The sequence below is a fragment of the Vicugna pacos genome, chromosome 20, assembly GCF_048564905.1.
Source record: "Vicugna pacos chromosome 20, VicPac4, whole genome shotgun sequence".
Lineage (NCBI taxonomy): Eukaryota > Metazoa > Chordata > Mammalia > Artiodactyla > Camelidae > Vicugna > Vicugna pacos.
The window spans coordinates 27,224,484-27,244,137 of record NC_133006.1 but is presented as its reverse complement, the minus strand read 5'-3'; the positions used below and the strand labels follow the sequence as shown (position 1 = coordinate 27,244,137).

The 19,654-nt window shown below is 43.1% G+C and overlaps 1 protein-coding gene across 3 annotated transcripts in view; it reads left to right on the top strand.

The window, feature by feature from the left end:
* Positions 1-2,714: 2,714 nt before the first annotated feature.
* CARMIL1 (capping protein regulator and myosin 1 linker 1) overlaps positions 2,715-19,654 on the top strand; it is a 280,713-nt gene continuing 263,773 nt past the window's right edge. For 2 of the 3 annotated variants that reach the window (XM_015234614.3, XM_072945575.1), the window contains exons 1-2: positions 2,757-3,171; positions 7,975-8,072. In XM_015234614.3, the coding sequence (XP_015090100.2) occupies positions 3,132-3,171; positions 7,975-8,072 (138 nt within the window). In that variant the 5' untranslated portion in view covers positions 2,757-3,131. Of the gene's footprint in view, positions 3,172-7,974; positions 8,073-19,654 lie in introns of all 3 variants that reach the window. The other variant, XM_072945577.1, reaches the window with a different exon arrangement.

Genomic DNA, 19,654 nt, shown 5'->3' with positions numbered 1-19,654 from the left:
AAATACACACCTCATTAAGAAGGCCCCCAACCAAGAGTTGCTGAGGGTGGGAAGTTAGTCTGCAAATCACTGCTTGGTGAGTGGAGATGTCATTGGTTCCCACATACCTGAATATCTTCCAATTTTAAAATCAGTTCTCAGTGTAGTAGGCAAGATCAAAAATTGATTTGGGTAAATAGTGGAATTTTGTTGTTGTTAGTTTGCTGATTTCTTATTCACTTTTTCTGGTTTTGTTTCCATGGGTTTAATCATTGTTTGTATGGTTCTAATGGTAGTATGTTAAACCACTATAGATGAAGTATTTTCAGCAGATTTTTAAATTCATGGAGTATTTTCTCGCCATAATGCACTACAAAATATACTACAGAGATACAAACATACATCTCAGAACTAAAAATAAAAGTCCATGTATAATTTTCCAAAACGCTTTTGTTACTCAGCAAGTGTTAAATTGACTACAGTTGTGTTTAACAGTGTAAAAGTTCAGGTGTGGTAGGGATTCTCTGAAAAGCCCGTTTTCTCTTCCTTTCTAATAGGTTTCAGTTTATCAGTGCTAGTTACAATGCTTAAACACAGCCACACTTACATATTTACTTAGATGAAGCTACAGGCAATCACATTTATAGTGGCAATCAGTTTCAGGTTGTGGTTTCAATACTTTCTTAATCAAGATCATAATGGCACAGATAAATTTGAAAGTATGGAAGTGGGACGGCAGGTGCGCTGAGGAAATTTTGCAGCACTGGAGGGGTGGACAGATTTCAGCCAACAAGCACACAAACTAGAATTTGAAATGCATTCCCTAAGCTGGCCCCCTGGTTGTACTGTGTGGGGGATATTTCTTGCTTGTTGGGTTTTACAGTGTTACAGTGCTCCTTGGAGTTCTCTGCTTGCTGTTCTGAAATGTACTTCAGTTTTGCACTCAAGAAGTAAATGATTTTCATCTCCAAAATGAATAAGTCACCTCTGAGCATTGAAATAGGAGATTCATTTGAATCCATGCCCTCAGAGGTGTAGGGCTCATTTGGGGTCCTGCTCAGTGGGGTGGGGGTGGGGGTGGGGGAAACCATTCTTTATTGAAACCCGAGCTGCCTTAAAAACATGTCAAGGAGCACTGATTACAGGCATGCTGTACACCCTGTCCTTTATTCTTCCCATCACTCCAGGCCAGGGGGAAAAAAGTTTTGTCTTTATTTTCACGAGTTACCACGTGGTGTGGAATCCTCAGCGCTATTTCTGAAACTTCACTGGTAAGTGCCAGAAAAATCCTCTTTAACATACACAGTTGAATGAAAGATAGTTCTAGTCCTGCCCTTAAACTGCCTCCAGTTTAGTTGGGCAGACAACCCCAAACTCAGGGAACAATGCAACAGTTAGACAGTAAAACCAGTCAAATGCACAAGTAATGAAACGAAGCACTGTATGGTTGGTTTTAGAAAATAATGTTTCAGGCAGTGTATTCTAGTAGTTTGGAACAGAGGGATCACAGTGATCTGAAAAATCCTGGAAGATCTTCACAAGAAGGTACACACTGGGCTGGAACTGAAAACATAGATAAGAATCCGATAACCTTAAAAGGAAGGGAAAAGCAAATAATAAATAGTTTTGGAGAGTCAGGTGGGGAGTGGGGAGTGAGAGAGGTTAGAAGGGTAAATGCCTTCCTTGGTAATGCCAGGCGGAGAGGCTGAAGATGATTCCTGGGGGTCCCAGGTCGACAGCAGTGTTTAAAACTAGACTATCAATGCGTGGGATTCCCTTTCCTTTCTATCTCCCCTTCCCTCTGTCCTTAAAACCAGAACCTGATTAGACAGGCATTCCCAGCCGCCAGGCAGTAAGGCAGCAACTGAGACGCCCCCAAGGCTTCTGGCCCTGACGTCGTCCCTGTGGGGGCGGGGCCCGGGGGAAGTCGGAGGGAGTTGGGCCAGGTGAGATCAGACCTATCAGCAGGCTTATTCTGGCTTCTGCGAAACGCTCAGCTGTCTGAATTTGCTCTGGGGTTAAAGTGGGTTCCTCTGGAAGTGAAAGGCATTTTCCAGGCGCTCTCCCACTTCGAATGTCTGAGACGGCAAACGGTGGCAGCGGAGCGCCCGCTGAGCACACACACAAGTGTTTTCTCACCATCTGGTTAGTACTTACAGGTTTCGTCTAGCTCCTGCGCCCCAGAAATGGAAAATTAATAACGTCGAAGGAAACGCCAACCTGTCACAGGGAGGGCTGAAAAAGGAAAGGGCATAGAGGGCTCCCAGTACGGCCTGGTTTCCGTGCAGATGGGTCTGCGAAATCTGCGCGGGTCTGCAGCCTCCGCTCTCCTGGCGCCCTCGGCCCCGCCGGGAGGTGGGGACAGGGCATCGGGCAGCCGAGGCCCAGCCGGCTGTCCTCCCCGGCAGCCAGCAGATGGCTCCCGGGCTCTCTCGCCCCCTCTCCAGAAGCAGGGCTTCGGCGGTTCGGGAGGGAGGCTGAGAGGAGGGGCGCCGTGCCCGCCGCCGCAGCCCAGCGCCGCGTGCCTCCCGGCCGTGCGCCCCGTGCCGGGGAACGTGCGCCCGGGCGCGGGAGGCCGGCCTGGGACGCGTGCGGAGGCCGGGTCTCGCGAGGTGAGGAGGAAACGCAGGAGGAGGAGGAAAACGAGGAGGAGGAGGAGCGCCGGAGCTGCCCCCGCCCCGCCGGAGCCCGGCAGGAGCGCGAGGAAAGCCCGGTCGCCCGCCCCGCTCTCCCCGCCTCTCCGCACGCCTTCCGCTTTCACCTAGGGCCGTAGGTGCGGCGCCGGGGCCGGGCGGGAGCTGGCAGTGGCCGGAGCGACGCCGCTGAGAGCCGGGAGCCGCAGCCACAGCCGCAGCTGCTCCCAGTCCCGCAGAGTCTCCGTTCCGCCGCCGGGAACTGCAACGAGGCGTCATGTAGCAGCAGCCGCAGACCCACCTCGGATTTGCAACTCTTTCCTTTTTTTTTTTTTTTAATTTTCTTCTTTTTTTGGTGGGGCGGGGGGGCGCGGCAAAATTCCATCTCCGCCCCCGCTTTCTTGCCTACTCCCATTTGCAAACTGCATCTGCCTCGTAAGAAATTGAGGGGTTCGGGGGAGGGCGGGGGCCGTAAATCAGAGTTGGATCCGCAGCACCCCCCGCACCTAGAGGGCCACCATGACCGAGGAGAGCTCCGAGGTGCCCAGGGAGTTGATAGGTAAGAGTCGCGCGTTTGTTGATTTTTCCTTATGTCTCTGCGTCCCCCTCACCTCCACCTCCGCCTCCCTTCCCACCTCTGCCCCCCCGCACGTCCCGCCGGGTCCCGGCGCCCCTGGGGTGGGAGTGGAGTGGGGCAGGGTCGCTGGGGGGCGCCGGGAAGTTTGTTCCCGTGTGACCGCCTGAAAAGCCGAGTCCGGAGAGGGCCGGCGTGGGGAGGACTCCGGAGCCCCCAGGCGCCTCCTCCCTCCGCGACCTGGGGGCCCAGGTTGGTAGAAGAAGGGGACGGGCTGCCTGGGTTTGAGGAGTTCTGGAAGCCAGGAGAAACCTTTGCAGCGCCCAGCCCAGTGCCCCAAACTCGGCAAGTCCGAGCAAACCCAGGACCAGGACGGCTGGCGAGCGCGCAGTAGGTCGCCGCCGGCACGTGTCAGGAACCCCCGGCCCCCAGAAAATACCCGGCGGGAGGTGCCCCTCTGCTGTACAGACTTGGAGGAGGGGGCGCTAGTCCGGTATAATGACTGAGCCTGGCAAGGCGTGGCTTCGCATAGCGAACTGGGAGGGAAAGGGTTACAGGACTGACGCAAACTCGGGCCAGGAAATTGAGGGTTAATGATAAAAGCCTTATTTTAATAATAATTAACCTACCGATTCTCCAAACCCCGGATTTCTTAGGGAACCCTTGTGTGGTACCCTATACAAGGTGACCCATTGTTTGTGTCCCTTGAGGTTTGTTTTTTGGCGGGGGGAGGAGCTGAATATTTTGTCTTGGGGTTTAACTTAATTATGTGGCGGGTTAAAAGGCAGAGTTAAAATGAGCTTTGGGGGGAAGAGTGTATTGCAAACCAAGTGTTTAAGCTTTTGTGTGTGTGTAGCATGTTGTATTGTAACAAGGTACGTGTTTGCGCGTGTGTTTTGAGCCCCAGTGACCTATATTCCTCACTGTACCATCCTTGGCACACTACAAAGCTCAGAAAGATGATTTTTAATTGGTGCTGACAACGAGAGGAGCTCTAACCGCGCATTCATCTGCAGTTGAGGAATTTGCCCCCCTTGTTTCTCCTTTTAGCCATAGTACTTTGGAGGAGTTTGTGTGTGCTCTTCCATTTAGTGACTGTTAACTCAGCAGGTGAAACTTGATGAAATGAAGCTGTTGCTAGGTTTGCATGGAAGATGGAAGCTTCTGCTTTTGTTGAATGAAAAAAAAAAAAACTCCAAAACCCAGCTCTTTACCAAATTTACGGTATAAAGTTACACCTACTCCCACAGTCATACTTCTGCCTCTTCCCTCCCTAACCCTGTAGAGTCCACTGGGAGTGAGTGGTCCATCCAGTTCTGGGAGGCTGAGGTTTTGCCAGTAACCTACTGGGAAAAGGAAACAAATGCCCAGAGCCTCTGAAGATGACTCCAGAGGTCCTGACAAAGAGAATTTGGGGTAGAGTTGCCTTGCTGGCGGGGGATGAGGATAACTAAAGAAGGTGGCAGATTTTTAAAATTACTTGAGCCTGGTAATGAAAAATATAGGTAATGACTTAGACCCAAGAAAAAGGGTGGTGAAGGTTGGGATGGAAATATGGTACCTGGTTTATATTGATGGTTCTCAAATAAATTCTTTGGCATGTTTTATAAGTTGAATTTAACCCTTATCTAGAAATGGAATTTTTATGTTTATTTAGTCCTGCCCATCTGACGTTATCTTTCAACCAGGTAACGCATGTTTTTGTGATATGCTCAACATGATTTTTCTGGGCTTTTAAATGGTAATGAGTCTGGGCTGGGGGAAATTTCTGCATCTGCTTTTCCCTCTAATTTCAAGTGCTCACAAGCATTCTGCTCTCATCAAGTCAAAATGGCAACCACGTGGAAACCTCAATGTAGTTCCTGAAGCTAATCCCTCAAGGCAGTTAAAACACGTGTTGTGTATCTTTCTGATTATTGAAGTAATACAGGCTTTTTATTAAAAAGTTTTTTTTAAGTGCAGAGAATGAGAATATATGTCACCCATAGTACCACTCCAAGATAGCTACTTATAACCTATTGGTATGTAACTTTCCAGTCTTTGTGTGTGTGTGTGTATAAACATATATATATATATGTATATATATATATTTTAAATCGAGGTATAGTCAGTTTACAGTGTTGTGTCATTTTCTGGCATACAGCACAATGCTTCAATCATACATGGATATACATATATTCATTTTCCTATTTTTTTCATCGTAAGCTACTTATGTGTATATACTAAGTCAATTTCAGATGCTCATTTCCCACAGTTCTTAGGGGATGGAGGAATAGCCTGTCCCTGTTTGGGGTTCTGATAAGATAGGAAGCTACATAGAGAACTCCCTGTGCAGTGAGCTCCCCCACAAGTCCCCTTCCCCCCACCCCCAAGAAACATTCCATCTCATTGCTGTTCCCTGAATGAACTCCTTTCTCATGTTCTCTGCCCTTCTCTATGCTGGCAATGCCCTATCCTCCCCTCCTGCACTCTTCTTCTCTTAGTGGCTCTAAACTTGTTGTGCTGGGTTTCCAATAAGAATATTTTGATCACCCTTTAATAAACATTTATTTGTTAAGCTGCAATGCCTGCTTCATTTAGTGTGTATAATCTAAAGCATAAACTGAAACATACTGCAAATAGGCATAAAAATTCTACTGTTTTCTTTCTGCACTTCAATGGATTGTAATGTATACTTTGTTTTGGAAACCAGTGGTCTATTTCCTACTCCAAGATTCAGCTCAGGGGTCCTTTCTGTCCCCTCCTACATGAAGTCTTCATGTATCTCCTTGGTCGTGATCTCATGGTAGGGAGTGCAGATTGGTCTAGTGGCATTAATCCAAGTCTTCCACTAGATTGTAAGTTCCTGTGAAAGGGGCATCTGTAGTCCAGCACCTGGTAAAGTACTTGGTACACAGATTATTTCTGTGTATATATATTTGTTGAAAATCTGAATAAACTGAAATGATTATAATACACAATAACAGAGCTGTGGGGGTATAGAGGAATTTGCTATGTTTGGAAGGAAAGTAGGATCTAACCTGGAGGAGAATAGGGAAAGTGCAACCCAGGAAAGAGAATGATATATACAAAATCCTAGGGGTGTAAAAGATGGAGATGATAAGGTCTTTAAGTGTGTTCTGAGAAATTAAGCTGAAAAAATGTGAAAGGCCTTGAGTGGCATGCTGCAAGGTTTGGATTCATCCAGAAGTGACTGTGACTCATAGAGCAAGAGGGACGTGGTCAGATCAGTGGCTGTGGAAGGGTCACTTTGGTTCTGGAGGGACCAGGGGCGGCTGATAGCTTGGAAGTCATGGGCTTAGTTCTGATGAGAGATTCTGAGGCCTTGAAAGCAGGGTCCGGCCCTGGGGGGGTCAGAGCTATTGACGGGGTAGTTCTAGGAGAGGAGGTGACTGTCTATCCGAGAGAAAGGAGTTGGAAATAAACAGAATTTGTAGCTTCATTTGGGGCCAGAGGTGGGGCAGGGAAGACAATGAGTTTGATTTGAGACCTGTTCAGTTTGGGGGACTCACAGGAGTCCCAGGAAGACCTTCCCACCACTATCCCACTTTTCAAGTCTCCCCTTCTCTCTCAGTTCCTCTTTCTCCATTGCCTTTGACCACTCTTTGGAGAGTGTTGTGCTGTGATGATTTTGGAAGGGCAGATGGCCAGGAGCAACCTGGCTAAATTGTTTGGTCTATGTCAGGTTCTTTGCCATAATTCCCAGCCTTCATGTCAAGGCACTCCTAGAAAATGATAATATTCGCATGGCATTGTCATGAACACAGAGTCTGGGGGGGACCAGACACAATCAGCCAAGGGAGTTTATGAATTCCTCTTGTGCTTATGGTCTGCCTGCAGTAGAGTGCCCTATGGTGCTGCCTGACGTTGCTCTTTTTAATTTTCTTGTGTATGCATCCTGTTTGCCCAGCAAGATTATATCATGCCCTGTAAGGACTGCTGTTATGTCATATGCTTTTATATTTGCCTCAGTATCTGAGCACAAAGAAACTCTAATTCGAAAAGATACATGCAGCCCAGTGTTCATAGCAGCATTGTTTACAATAGCCAAGACATGGGAGCAGCCGAAGTGTCCATCAACAGATGACTGGATAAAGATGTGGTGTGTGTGTGTTTATATATATATAAAATGGAATACTACTCAGATGTAAAAAAGAATAAAATAATGCCATTTGCAGCAACATGGATGGACCTGGAGATCATCATACTAAGTGAATTAAGCCAAGAAGAAAAAGAAAAATACCATATATCACTTATATATGGAATCTAAAAAAAAAAACACAGATGAAATTATTTACAAAACAGACAGACTCACAGACATAGAAAACAAACTTATGGTTACTAGGGGGAAAAAGGGGGGAGGGATAATTTGGGAGTTTGGAATTTGCAGATACTAACTACTGTGTATAAAATAGATAAACAATGAGGCTGTACCGTATAGCCCAGGAAACTATATTCGATACCTTGTAATGGCCTATAGTGAAAAAAAATATGGAGAGGAATATATATGTATAAATGAATCACTATGCTGTACACCAGAAATTAACACAACATTAAAATCGACTATACTTCAATAATAAAACAAGATAAAATGCAAGGAGGAAAAAAAACAAGGCATAAAGTAGGTGTTCATTAAATACTGGGTGACTGATAACGATCAAGCTTGCTAAAAAGAGCCAAAAAAAAAATAAAAACAACCAAAAATATTATTTTAAATGCTCTGCCCCCCACCCCCATGCTTTTTTCTTATTAATAAAAGAATATAACAGAACTATTCCCTTCTTTCAGAAAGCGTAAAGGATGTTATTGGCCGAAAGATAAAAATTGCATTGAAGAAGAAAGTGAAATTGGAAGTTAAGGGGGACAAAGTTGAAAACAAGGTGCTGGTAAGTATTAATGGTTTTTAAAAAAAAGTTTGAAAGTGAAGAGGTTTTTCCCTTCATTGTTTCGATTGCCTGATTTTTATGCACCACTAGTTCTGTGTTTATTTGTTTAAAAGTTCTGGTGCCTATTTTGTCCTAGGCTAACTGGAATATTTGTCCCTGGAAAATTAAAAGTAGCATAACTTAAATTTTAGAGACTGACATTTTTTCAGAATTGTCTTTCTTAAAGTCGTAAAAGTCACCCACAACCAGGTCACCTCCTACAGACTGTTTTCAGGTTCTTCAAAGTTGGATGCTAAATGGAGCTTACTTACCTTTGTTACAGCTGAGTGCCTGTTATTATTTGTAAGGACTGAGGGAGGAGTTTAAAAATTCATATCATGTCAGTTTAATTATTAAAGTTTCTCAAATTTTATGCGAGCATCCATCTCAGGGTGATGAGCTGAGAATGTGAAGAAAACATTTGTCGTTTTTACCTTGGTTTGTGGTGGTTTGGAGGGAAATGCCAGCTGGAGGCAGTATCTACTAGTGCTGAGATGGGGCTGGGGCAGGGGGGTTCCCTCCAGCTTGTGGGGGGAGTCGCTGGGGTCCGAGGGCTTGGGCCTTGTTGGGCACAGAGTTGGTAGGGAGTTGTCAATGCCCGAGTGGTACCTTTAGAAAGGTGAAAGGCCTTTGGTGGTGTTTTAGTGGTTTCTATGTTGAAATTGTGGCGAACCTTAATTGAAGCTTAGGTAAATACATCTTGTTTGTGTTTTTATTGGAGAGAATCCTCTGTTTATCTTTTTGTCATTAGGAGTTTTGAAACATGCAAAAGTAGAGAATAGCGTATGGAACCTTGTATACTTTTCTTTCATCTTCAACAGTTTTTAGCATTTTGCCAATATTGTTTTCTTTCTCCACATTTTTTTCCCCTTCTGGGGTATTAAAACAAATCCCAAGAGTGTGTCATTAAAAGAGCATATTTTTAATATTCTATTTCTTCAGTTGAAGTTGTGACAGAATTTGAAGTATCTTTTCAGTATCATCAGTCTCAAGAATCTTTTTTATTTTATCTTTTAATTTTTTTTAGGAGGGGAGGTATTTATTTATACTGGAGGTAGTGGGGATTGAAACTGGGACCTTGTGCATGCTAGACACACACTCTACCACTGAGCTGTACCCTCCCCCCTGAGAATCTTCTAAAATACCTGACTGCTTTCCCCTGGAGATGGAAGGATTATGCTATTTTTTTTTTTTTTTGGAAGGATTATGCTGTTGATGGATAACTTCTACTTCTCAGTGGATATGTTAGGATGGCAGAGAAATGAAAGTGGAAAAACTTGATTGTGTGACTTTTGCCGTGCAAAAAAATGTGTTCATGTAGATTGCATAATTAAGGTTATCATAGCAGAAGTGGTTAGTGCCATCCTTCTGCTTTATTTAGCTTTAATGAAGAGTACATTTCCTTAGAGCATGCTTTCTTTAATATTGTTCAGCCATACGATAGAGGTCTTTTTTGGCAATGGTCGTGTAGAGAGAAGAAAGTTTGTTTCTGCCATTTGTTGTTTCATATATTTACAGTAACTGGTCACAAGATGAATTCAGCTGTCTACAACTTAAATATCAAGTAGAATTTGCTGCAACAGTCTAACATGGTTCGTGGTATTATTTGACATGGATACTAATCAAAGTAAAGATAAACCCATGTCATAAGTCAAATTTGCAAAGTTTAAATCACAAAGACAAATTTAAATGTCCTATATAATAAAGTTAGCACCATAAAAAATAGTTATGATCAGTTCTTACTGTTAAGATTTTTTGAGGGGGGCTCATCTTAACATTAGTTAGAGTTAAGATTGTAACCAAATTACAAATGTATTTGAGTTTAAGTGTATTTGAGTTTATCTCCCCAAATCTGGAATCCAAGCAGTTTCTAGTGGCTTGGTGTAAACTTGTTTTGGCTGTTCCTTACTTGCATGGGCAGGAATTATTTATAGAAACATTCAAGGTTTCACAAGCTTCAGGTTTGAGCAAGATGGTCTATGAATTATCCTCCTTTAAGTTGTTGATTTTAGAGTTTATGAATTTAGAGAAATTCAGCTACTTAAACTAAAACACTGGGGGATTCTCCTGATAGTTTGCATTTCTGAGTTTCTTTTGGCTGTCAGTCCAGTAAAATAGGTTATAAATGAGTTGACCCAATACTTTCAGTATTTATTTTTTTGACTTTTATTTCTTGTTCCTTTCCCCCAGTGCCTTCTCACCCTTGGTGTTTTTCCTTATAAAGCTGAGAGTATGTTGTATGTTACTTGGTTCCTACTTTTTGTACTTTGAGACTTTATACTATTTCTAGCTTATCTTTTAAAAAAATATTTATTTATTTATTTTAATGGAGATTCTGGGGATTGAACCCAGAACCTTGTGCATGCTGGGCACGTGCTCCACCAGTGAGCTATACCCTCCCCACATCGCTTATCTTTTGTAGAGCGTTTTTCTTCATCTTCCTTCTTCTCATAGTCATAAGAGCTACTGTTTACTGAACAGGGACCAAGTGCTAGGCGCTCTGCTGAACACTTAATTATACATCGCCTTATTCGATCTCACGGCAGCCCTCTGAGGTAGACACTATTTACATCTGCATTTGAGGAAACTGAGATTTGGAGAGGCTAGAGTAACTTGCTTCAGGCTGTCTAGCTATTTAATGACAGAGCTGAGATTTGAACCCAGATCTGTCTCACTCAGAGTCTAGCTGTTTCACCCTTATGCTCCAAATAGAAAGAAAACTTCCTTTGGCTTGTTACTAAGTGGTTGCAAACTTTCAACCAATGATGGAGAAGATTTCGACCTTAGAAGGATTAGTGCTCCCTGCGTTAATTTGATTGATACATCAATTTCTTCCATACTTGTTGAGTGTCTATTGTGGGCCAGACACATGGTATGTACAAGATGGACAGATTCTGACTTCCTGGAATTCAGAGCTCAGTCCAGTTGGGGAGATCAACATCTCAACAGGCAGTGCTTTGAGATGTGCTATGAGCAGGATGATTGGGGGCTAGGACAGCACATGACCCACGGTCCTGAGGGCATGGAGGGAAGCCGAAGCCGACACCCAGTGGATGAATAAGAGTTGCTAAAGGAAGAGAGTAGAGACATGTTCTAGACAAAGGAAACAGAATATGCCTGGAAGCCGTAGAGAGCTTAGCATGTTAGTGAAACAGATTAAGTACAGCTGGACCGAGGGGTTCAGGGTGGAGAATGGCCAGCGTGAAGCTGATTCCTTTCCTTGTAGTTGGGTATCAGGTAAAGTTGGACTGGTTAAACAGGTCTTTTCCCACTACCTGTTTCCAGTGCCCGTCAGCTGAACTTCCTCCTCCCCTCTTTAGGGAGGCAGAAGGGCTCAGCATTTAGGACTTGGACCTTGGAGTCACACCTGGTTCACACCGCAGCCCAGCCACTTTATAACGTTGTTAAACCTCAATTCCTGTCTCTCGTGAAACAGGCCTTAGAAGAGTATCTGTTTGTAAATGGCTTCTTTGAAGATTGACTCGGATGTATTTTTAACACTGCTTACTTAGCACAATGCCTAGCACATGAGAAACACTCAAAAAATAATAAAGCAACAGTTTTCTCAGTGGCACAGAAAATGCCCATCCTTCCAATGCCCATTAAATATCCACTGCTTTTATTGAGAGGTTGAACTTAGTTCATCATAAGGCCAGCATTTATTTATGATTTGTGGTACCTTTTTAGCAGGATAGGGTGCAACTGACAAGATCCAAAATTCCTAAGGTATGTGCTGGTCCAGAGAAATTAGAAAGGATAGAATGTTCAGCAGGGAAAGTGTTCTGTGGTCAAATAGCAATCAGGTGTTACACAAGGATAAACCGGTGTCTTTACTGCATGGCTTTGATTCAGAGTCTTTAATGCCGTATGTGCATTGTAGATTTCTAAGTATGAGATAAAGTATACTGTCTTTCCCAAACTTATATGAAATGACCGTAAGTTAGGAAACTGGGATGTAGCAGGCCCATGCTGGTGCCTTTGGGACCAGTTAATAGGAAGACAGAACAGGCTCTCCATCATTGGGAATGTTCTCCTAGGGAACAGTTGTTTGGCCTGTATTTTTATCTAAGTGGCAGGCAGGTCTGCTGTAAGCCACATCCTGGCGCCATGTCATCTGTTGCTGTAATAATATCTTTCTGTCTTGTCTTTAGGGGATGTTGTTAGGAAGTGATTCTGTGTTTCTTAGACTCTTGGTCCTTCCTCCTATTTGCTAATTGACTCTTCACCCAGTTTTTGCAGTACCTGGACTTTTAAAAGCGTAATTTAATTTCTGTATTTTTTAAATCAAACTTTGCATTTTCAGATATTTGTAGATTTACATGCAGTTGTAAGCAGTAATGCAGAGAGACCTTCTGTATGTACCCTTTATCCAGTCTCCCGTAACTTGCAAAATTACGGGACATGACCACAAACAGGATGTTGACACTGATGTTATAAAATGCAGAACGTTTCCATCACCACAAAGCTCCCTCCAATTGCCTGTCATGGCCACTCCCACCTACCTGCCAGACTGCTAGTCGCTGCGGATCTGCTCTCCATTTCCGTAATTTTATCACTTCAAAAATGTTACATAAGTAATCACACAATGTATGCCTTTTGGGATTGGCTCTTTTTGCTTCGAAGAATTCCCTGGACATTCATCCGAGTTGTTGTATCCTTTGGGTTTTTTTTCTTTTTGCTGTGGCGTATTGTGTGGCATGGATGTACCACAGTTTGTTTTCTCGCTCACCCATTGATGAACTGGTAAGTTGTTTCCAATTTTTGGCTCTTAGGAATGAAACTTATATAAACATTTGTTTCCAGATTTTTGTTGTTGTTGTTTGGTGGGTTTTTTTTTTTCTTCAGAGGAGGAGATAATTAGGTATTTTGTTTACATATTTATTTTAATGGAGGTACGGGGGATTGAACCCAGGACCTTGTGCATGCTAAGCATGCGCTCTGCCACTTGAGCTATACCTCCGCCCCCTGCTGTTTCCACGTTTTTGTGTGAACATAAGTCTCCATTTCTCCCTTTTAAATGCCAAAGAGTGTAACTGAGGGATGGTACAGGAATTTTCTGTTTAATTTTAGGAGAAACTGTCAGATGAGTTTCCAGAGCGGCTGTATTATGGTGTAGTCCTCCCAGCAGTGTATGTGTGTGTGATCTAGGCTCTCCAAACCTGTGGTGGCATTTGGTATTGCCTGGGAAATTTTTTTGGAGGACTAACAATTGAAAGAAAAATATTGTCAGGAGGAAGAAAGGTCCTTGGCAACCTCTGCCCACCCACGCTGCTGCTGTTGCTTGCCTGGGGGAGAGGAATGTGGCCTCCGCACTCTCCAGAATGGTGGCTCCGAAATGTTCCATCCTGGTCTGATATGTGTTTTTTCAGTTTCACTTTGGACTTTGGGTTGCCAACTCCTTGTTCTTCCACATCCTTCGTAAAATGGGCCAGAAGCAGGACTTCTTTCTTATTAGACTGAGCAGGAAGTGGTATGCCAATGTAACCATGTCACTTTGTTCCCTTGTTCCCTTAAAAACATCATTATTCATCCAGTGTTCATTTATTTTCTTTTGAAAACTTAATCTGGAGTCTCTTTGACATTTTTTCTTGTTTGGCTATTATAACTTTTGAGCATCTTAATGAGGCTTGATAGGAATAACTTGTTAACTTTAAAAATGATAAATAAAAGGGATATTATTTGGGGTAACATGTGCCCTTAAAACACTTTGGTGGCAGTGCTGTCTTTCCTTAAAATATAAATTCTACTCCTACCTGCTTATTAAAAAAACTGCATTAAAAATGAAATATCTCACTCTCACTTAAAAATTTTATAAGCATCTGACCCACACCATCATGAATTATTTTAAATCTCAGATAGTCTCTAATTTGGAAAGCATTGTTCTTTCACACGAGGCCGTGCTCACTTTGCATGGCTAGTCTGTTTAATATTTTCCTAATTCCCGCGTCTCTAATACCCAGCTTGATTCAGCAGCATGACCTGTGGCATAGTCACTTCTCAGACAAATATTCACGCTGGAATTTGTGTTTTTACAGCTCAAGTGACATCAACCTTAGCTGATGGTTCTTAGACTTTTTAAAAACCAATTGTGCTTTATAAAGACACATAATTTTCTGTGGAACCAATAAAATAGTGCTATTTTATGAGTATAAGTGTGTTTTGCAGGTTTATAGTTAAGAATCCAAAATACTGGCATAAACGCCATCAGTGATTTCAGTGAGGCTGTTTTGATGACCATAGCTTAGAAATAGAAGAGAGGATTAGATTTTGTTTTGGCAGCATAATAGAGAGGACCCCTATTTACCCGTGAAATAGTACAAATATCACAATTTTTAAAATAGCTTGTTTTGCAATCTCAGGATGCTTTCCAAGTAAATAGAGATGTCAGGAGAAGCTGTATCCTGAGTTCTGCACAAAAGTGGATTATCCTGACAGCACAGCTTACCTCATTGTTGATCTCAAACAAGTTAAATTTTGTGTAACGTCAAATCATGTGTTTGTGTTTTACTCCAGCAGTTAAAATTGATGTAAGAATGAAATTCACATCAGATGTTTGTAGATTGCAGTGGCTTCTGAAGAAATACTGTTGAAAAATCATTGTTTGAGTCCTATGAGTTTACTTCCCTCTGCAGGAGGCTCTTGTACCAGTTGTTGGGTAATTCGAACAGTTCTCTTTGTGGAACTGTTAGGAGTCTCAGCTTTTAAGGATCACTTACAATTCATTGCATAGGTAATTTTCAAAGCACCTGGGTGAAGTTACATGAGTCCAGAAAACTGAGCTTTAGAAAACAGCAACATTGAAACGATCTTCAGGAGTGGCTATCGAGACCACTCTTTCTTGCCAAGGGTCCTGGCAAAGTTGTGGGAAATTCAAAATAAAAGAATCCATATTTGAGGGCTTCGGAATTTACCCCAACTCAGAACTGGAGTCGGCTCCCACTGATCTCTGGGTAGGGGGTCGGAGCAGGCTCGGGCTCTGGGCATGTGTTTGCAGGGGGCAGTTCTTTCTGGCCAGTTTGAACTTGTTACCTGAGCTGCATTTACATTCTACTTTCTCATCTGCATCTGCCCCAGTTTCTTTTGTAGTTAGGATAGGCGAGTCAAATGACCTTGAACAAGAAGCCTTGAACATACACCAGGCTTGGTGTAACTTTTCATTGTTCTTAAAAAGATCCTCTTTTCAGCCTCTGGGACTTAGGCACCCTGGGACCAGGGCATTTAGGTACACTGGGGAGGAGAGGGAGTGTTCTTCAAGTAGTGTGAAGGAGGCATTGTGGAGCGGGAGGGGCCAGGAAATCTAACCAGAATATGCAATGAATTGGGAGATCAGTAGGTAACTAAGTTAAAAAGTTACTTATTTTATAACTATGCAAAAGATAACTTTTTTCCATAGTTATGAAATAGGGTACAGAGAAAACAAAACAAAAAGTTACGATAATATCTTTGTTTCATTTTTCTAGAAACACTCTTAATATCTATTGTTAAAGTAGATTGTAAATGCAACTAAAATCTGATGAAGGATAGAACTGTTCCCTCCTGATCATCCTCCCATTTCTAAAAGGATTCTTTATCTTTTAACAGGATGCAGGGATTTGGATTGATATATATTGGGCCTATTGTTGTCTAAATCTTTGTTCTTCTAGACAGTTTTTTAATTGACATATGGTCAGTTTACAATGTTGCATCAGCTCCTGGTGTACAGCATAATGCTTCAGTCATACATATACATGCATATAATACTTCTCATATCATTTCTTATTATAGGTTACCACAAGGTATTGAGTGGAGTTCCCTGTGCTCTACAGTAGACATTTGTTTAACTCTGTGTTCTCCTGCTCTATTCTCTCTCTCCCTCTCCCTGTCAATCCCTCCCTCTCTCACTGTATCACTTTCTGCAGTTCTTTGAGTAAAGAGGGGTAAAATAAAAGGAGAGGACGCTTGGAGTTGGGGGTGTGTGTGTGTAAATAAAACAGTCTGCTCACTTTCACCCACTGGGTCCTTTCTCTCATCTTGGTTGCTTGGGAGAGAATTTGTCTTTTTTGGAAACATTATCTCTTTATGAACTTTGGCCAGCAGATGTCTAGGACTCTTCAGAGACTTCAGTTGCACAACAAGTCCTCTCAGAGGTAAAAGCAGGGATGTACAAAAGCCCTGAGCTGTACTTACAGCATCTCCAGCCTGCGGCAGGGGTTTGAAATGAATATGCTGAGTTCGTGCTAAAAAACAGGTATCTGTTCCTACTGATTCCTGGGCTTTGGGGGTCTCAGGAGACATGGGCATTGACTGGGATGAATGGGCATGTCCTCCAGGCAGAATCTGGTGTGGACAGACGGACTTAAGCTGACTCTGGGGAAGTTTGTTCAGACCTTGCCCTCCTAGATTGCTGCCCAGAGGATCTTTGGGCTGGAGGCTTTTTGATGGCCATCTAAGCACGCATCCTAGCCTATAAGAAGTTGTTTCTGTAGCATCTCTGATAGCTGGGTATCCACTTTTTGCTTCAGTATTTCCAGTGATACAAGAGTCTCAGAAAGTCCTTTCTTGGTTTGGGCTGGAATTTGTTTCCCAGTAGCTTCTCTGCATTCATTCTAGTGTAAATTACTGGCTTTACTGGAAAAATCACAGGACGATTTTGCTCCCTCCTACATGAGTGCAGGTCAAGTATTTGAAGACAGTTGTCATGTTTTTCCTTTGTCTTCTAGTCAGGTGAAATATGCTCACTTCCTGCGAGTCTTAATCCTTAGAGGACATTGCTTTCTGACTCATTTTTTAGTTTTTTTTTTTGGTGGGGGAGGGAGGTAATTAAGTTTATTTATTTACTTTTCTTTAGAGGAGGTACTGGGGATCGAACCCAGGACCTCATGCGCACTAAGCATGCACTCTGCCACTTTGAGCTGTACCCTCCCCCTGCTTTCTGACTTTTCACTGTTCTGATCATCTCACTTTGGACTCATCCTACTTCACCAGTGAGCCTTTTAAACTGTAGGTGTTTGGGGATCACAAATGTTTGGCAAACACTGTTAAACTGAATAAACAGTTTTTTTCCAGCTGAAGAAAACAGATTTTCTCAGAGTCTTTACTGGGCTTCTGTGGACTGTGCCTTTCAGAGGGGGGACTGTAGTGTGTGGCATCACAGAATCTGTTCTCCAGACCCTGTAGGAAGCATCGATCAAGGTGCCAAGTGAAGACTACCAGCTGCACGTGGCTTGGCCAAATAAAAGTTTTCTTTTTGTTTTTAAAATTTTGGAAGTATCTATGGTATTTGCATCACTAACAAGCTATGAAATATAAGAAGGCTAAGCCAAAGCATCACCTAGTCCTATCAATTTGGATGCAATCATTGGAAAAAATATCAGTAAGTGTTTCCCACAATTTCCTGTGCTAATATACATAAACTACATGATACAATTTACGAATGGAATCACGAATACTATTTCGTAGTTGACTTTTCATTTTTGAGGTCAAAGCTTTCCATGACAAGACTGTGTTCATGGTATGAATTTTTGTATGGCAGGCCATTCTTCCACCTGAGAGGTGCACCATAATTTATCTAACACTTATGAGATCATTAAGTTGCTTCTAATATTTTGTCTTATGAATATGTACATCCTCACATTTATTTTTCTTGGATAAACTCCTGGAAGTGGACTTCTTGCTGCCTGATGGACTTTTTAAAATGATGTGTTTTTCACCTGATTGCTATTCTGAAAGTCTCAATAGAGAATCATCTTTCCACCTTGTTAATTTTATTGTCTTTAAAAAAGTCTACTTAGCAGACTGACTGTTTTTTTCTTTTTCTTTTTTTAAGTCCTTGTATTTCTTAGGCAAGTGCTCCTTGGCCCTTAGCTCCTGAGGCAAACTTTTTTCTTGTATTCAGGGCTCTTTTAGGTCTGCCTGCATGGCTGTGTTTTCTTCTACTGCAGTAAGTTTGTAGGCATGAAGTCCTGTGGCTCTGGGTGTTTGCTGGTGGCTGCTGATGGCGTTCCAGAGTCACAGCTCTTGATTATCCCTGACTTGGCTTCTCTTCAATCAGCCATAGCTTTTCCTTTGCTGAACCCCAGCTCGGTGTGAGACTGCACTATGCCATTCAGATCTTGGAACTTTGCCCTGGTCCCAAGACTTCCTTACCTTGGGTCCTTGAGTGCCCTGATAAATGGTAGTTGAGCAGATTTGCTACTGATAAGGCCTCTGGTACTTCATTGGACCAGCTGTGGTTAGGGAGAACCCTAAGCCAGTGTGCATGTACTGGCATCTTAAAAGATATTTTAGTATTGTGAGGAAAGGAGACATAACTTTTTCTCTCAGGCTGTCCTGAAGGCAATTGACTTCATCTGTGTAGCCAACAATACATCTCTTTTTAATTTTTTTAAATTAAAAAAAATTTCTTTGGGAGGGTAAGGTAATTAGGTTTTATTTACTTATTTATCTTTTTAATGGAGGTGCTGAAGATTGAATCCAGGACCTCGTGCATGCTAAGCAAGCACTGTACCACTGAGCTATACCTGCCCCCACCCCCCGCAATAGCCTTAAGTCATATGTCCTTCCCACTGCATCTGCAGAGGAGTCCTTCACTTCCCACTTCTCTTCTGCACTTCCTCACCCTTTCCCTGACTCTGCCCCTCCCCACTACAGGGGTGTGTCTAGTTCACGAGGACCCCTGGCTCCCCGCCCCAGTGAGCTGCTCCTGGAGCCCTCTCTCCCTTGGTGATCCCTCCAGGGTGCAGCCTGCATTCCTCTCCTTTCAGCGCTGCCCTTGTGTACCACATTGCTTGTGGTTGTCTTTCTTTCCAAGACTGGCAGGTGGGATGAGGTTTCTGAGGGGAACCCCCCACCCCCCACTTGTTACCCCCCTGTTATTTGCTTAGCAGAAAACAAGCACAGAAGCACATTTTCAGAGTTACGGTTCCAGTCCCTGTATGGAACAGATGAGGGAAAATGAGAGAACCAGAGGTGGGGAGGTTGCTGAGATTTCAGAAATCTTGCAGAGTCTCTTTTAAGATAGTCTCTCTGTGATTTGATTCCTGCCTCCCTGGCACCTCACGACACTGTCTTGTTGAATCTGAGCTAAAGTGTGGCTGGTGATGTCCAGGCTGGGTGGTTATGTGTTACCTGTGGGCATTTTCAGTTTCCTGAATTCATCTGTCCTAAATCGGTTGTCACTGGCAACCAAAAGATTATATCATACCATGTAGGCATGAGAATGAAACTGAGACGGGGGGGAGAAGTGCTTGTGGTTCTTGGACAGGTCAGTTTGGCACTCAGATCATTCCAGCTCCTTTTCTTCTAAGTCGCCCTGGACCAGTTTCTATTCTTTGCCTGCATCCTTGGAGGACCAAAAATGTTGCAGTCTGGGGAAACTTTTTGTACAACTCAGTTCGCTGAATCACAGGCACTGCTTGTGCTGATGAAAATCAAAACCAGGTTGCAGAGAAAGGCTTAGTTCATTCGATGCTTGGCTTGTTTGTATGGATGTTTCCATTTAAATCGTTGGGGCGTCCTGCTCCTTATCAGAACTCTTGTCCCCTCAGTATTCATCATTTGTGAAT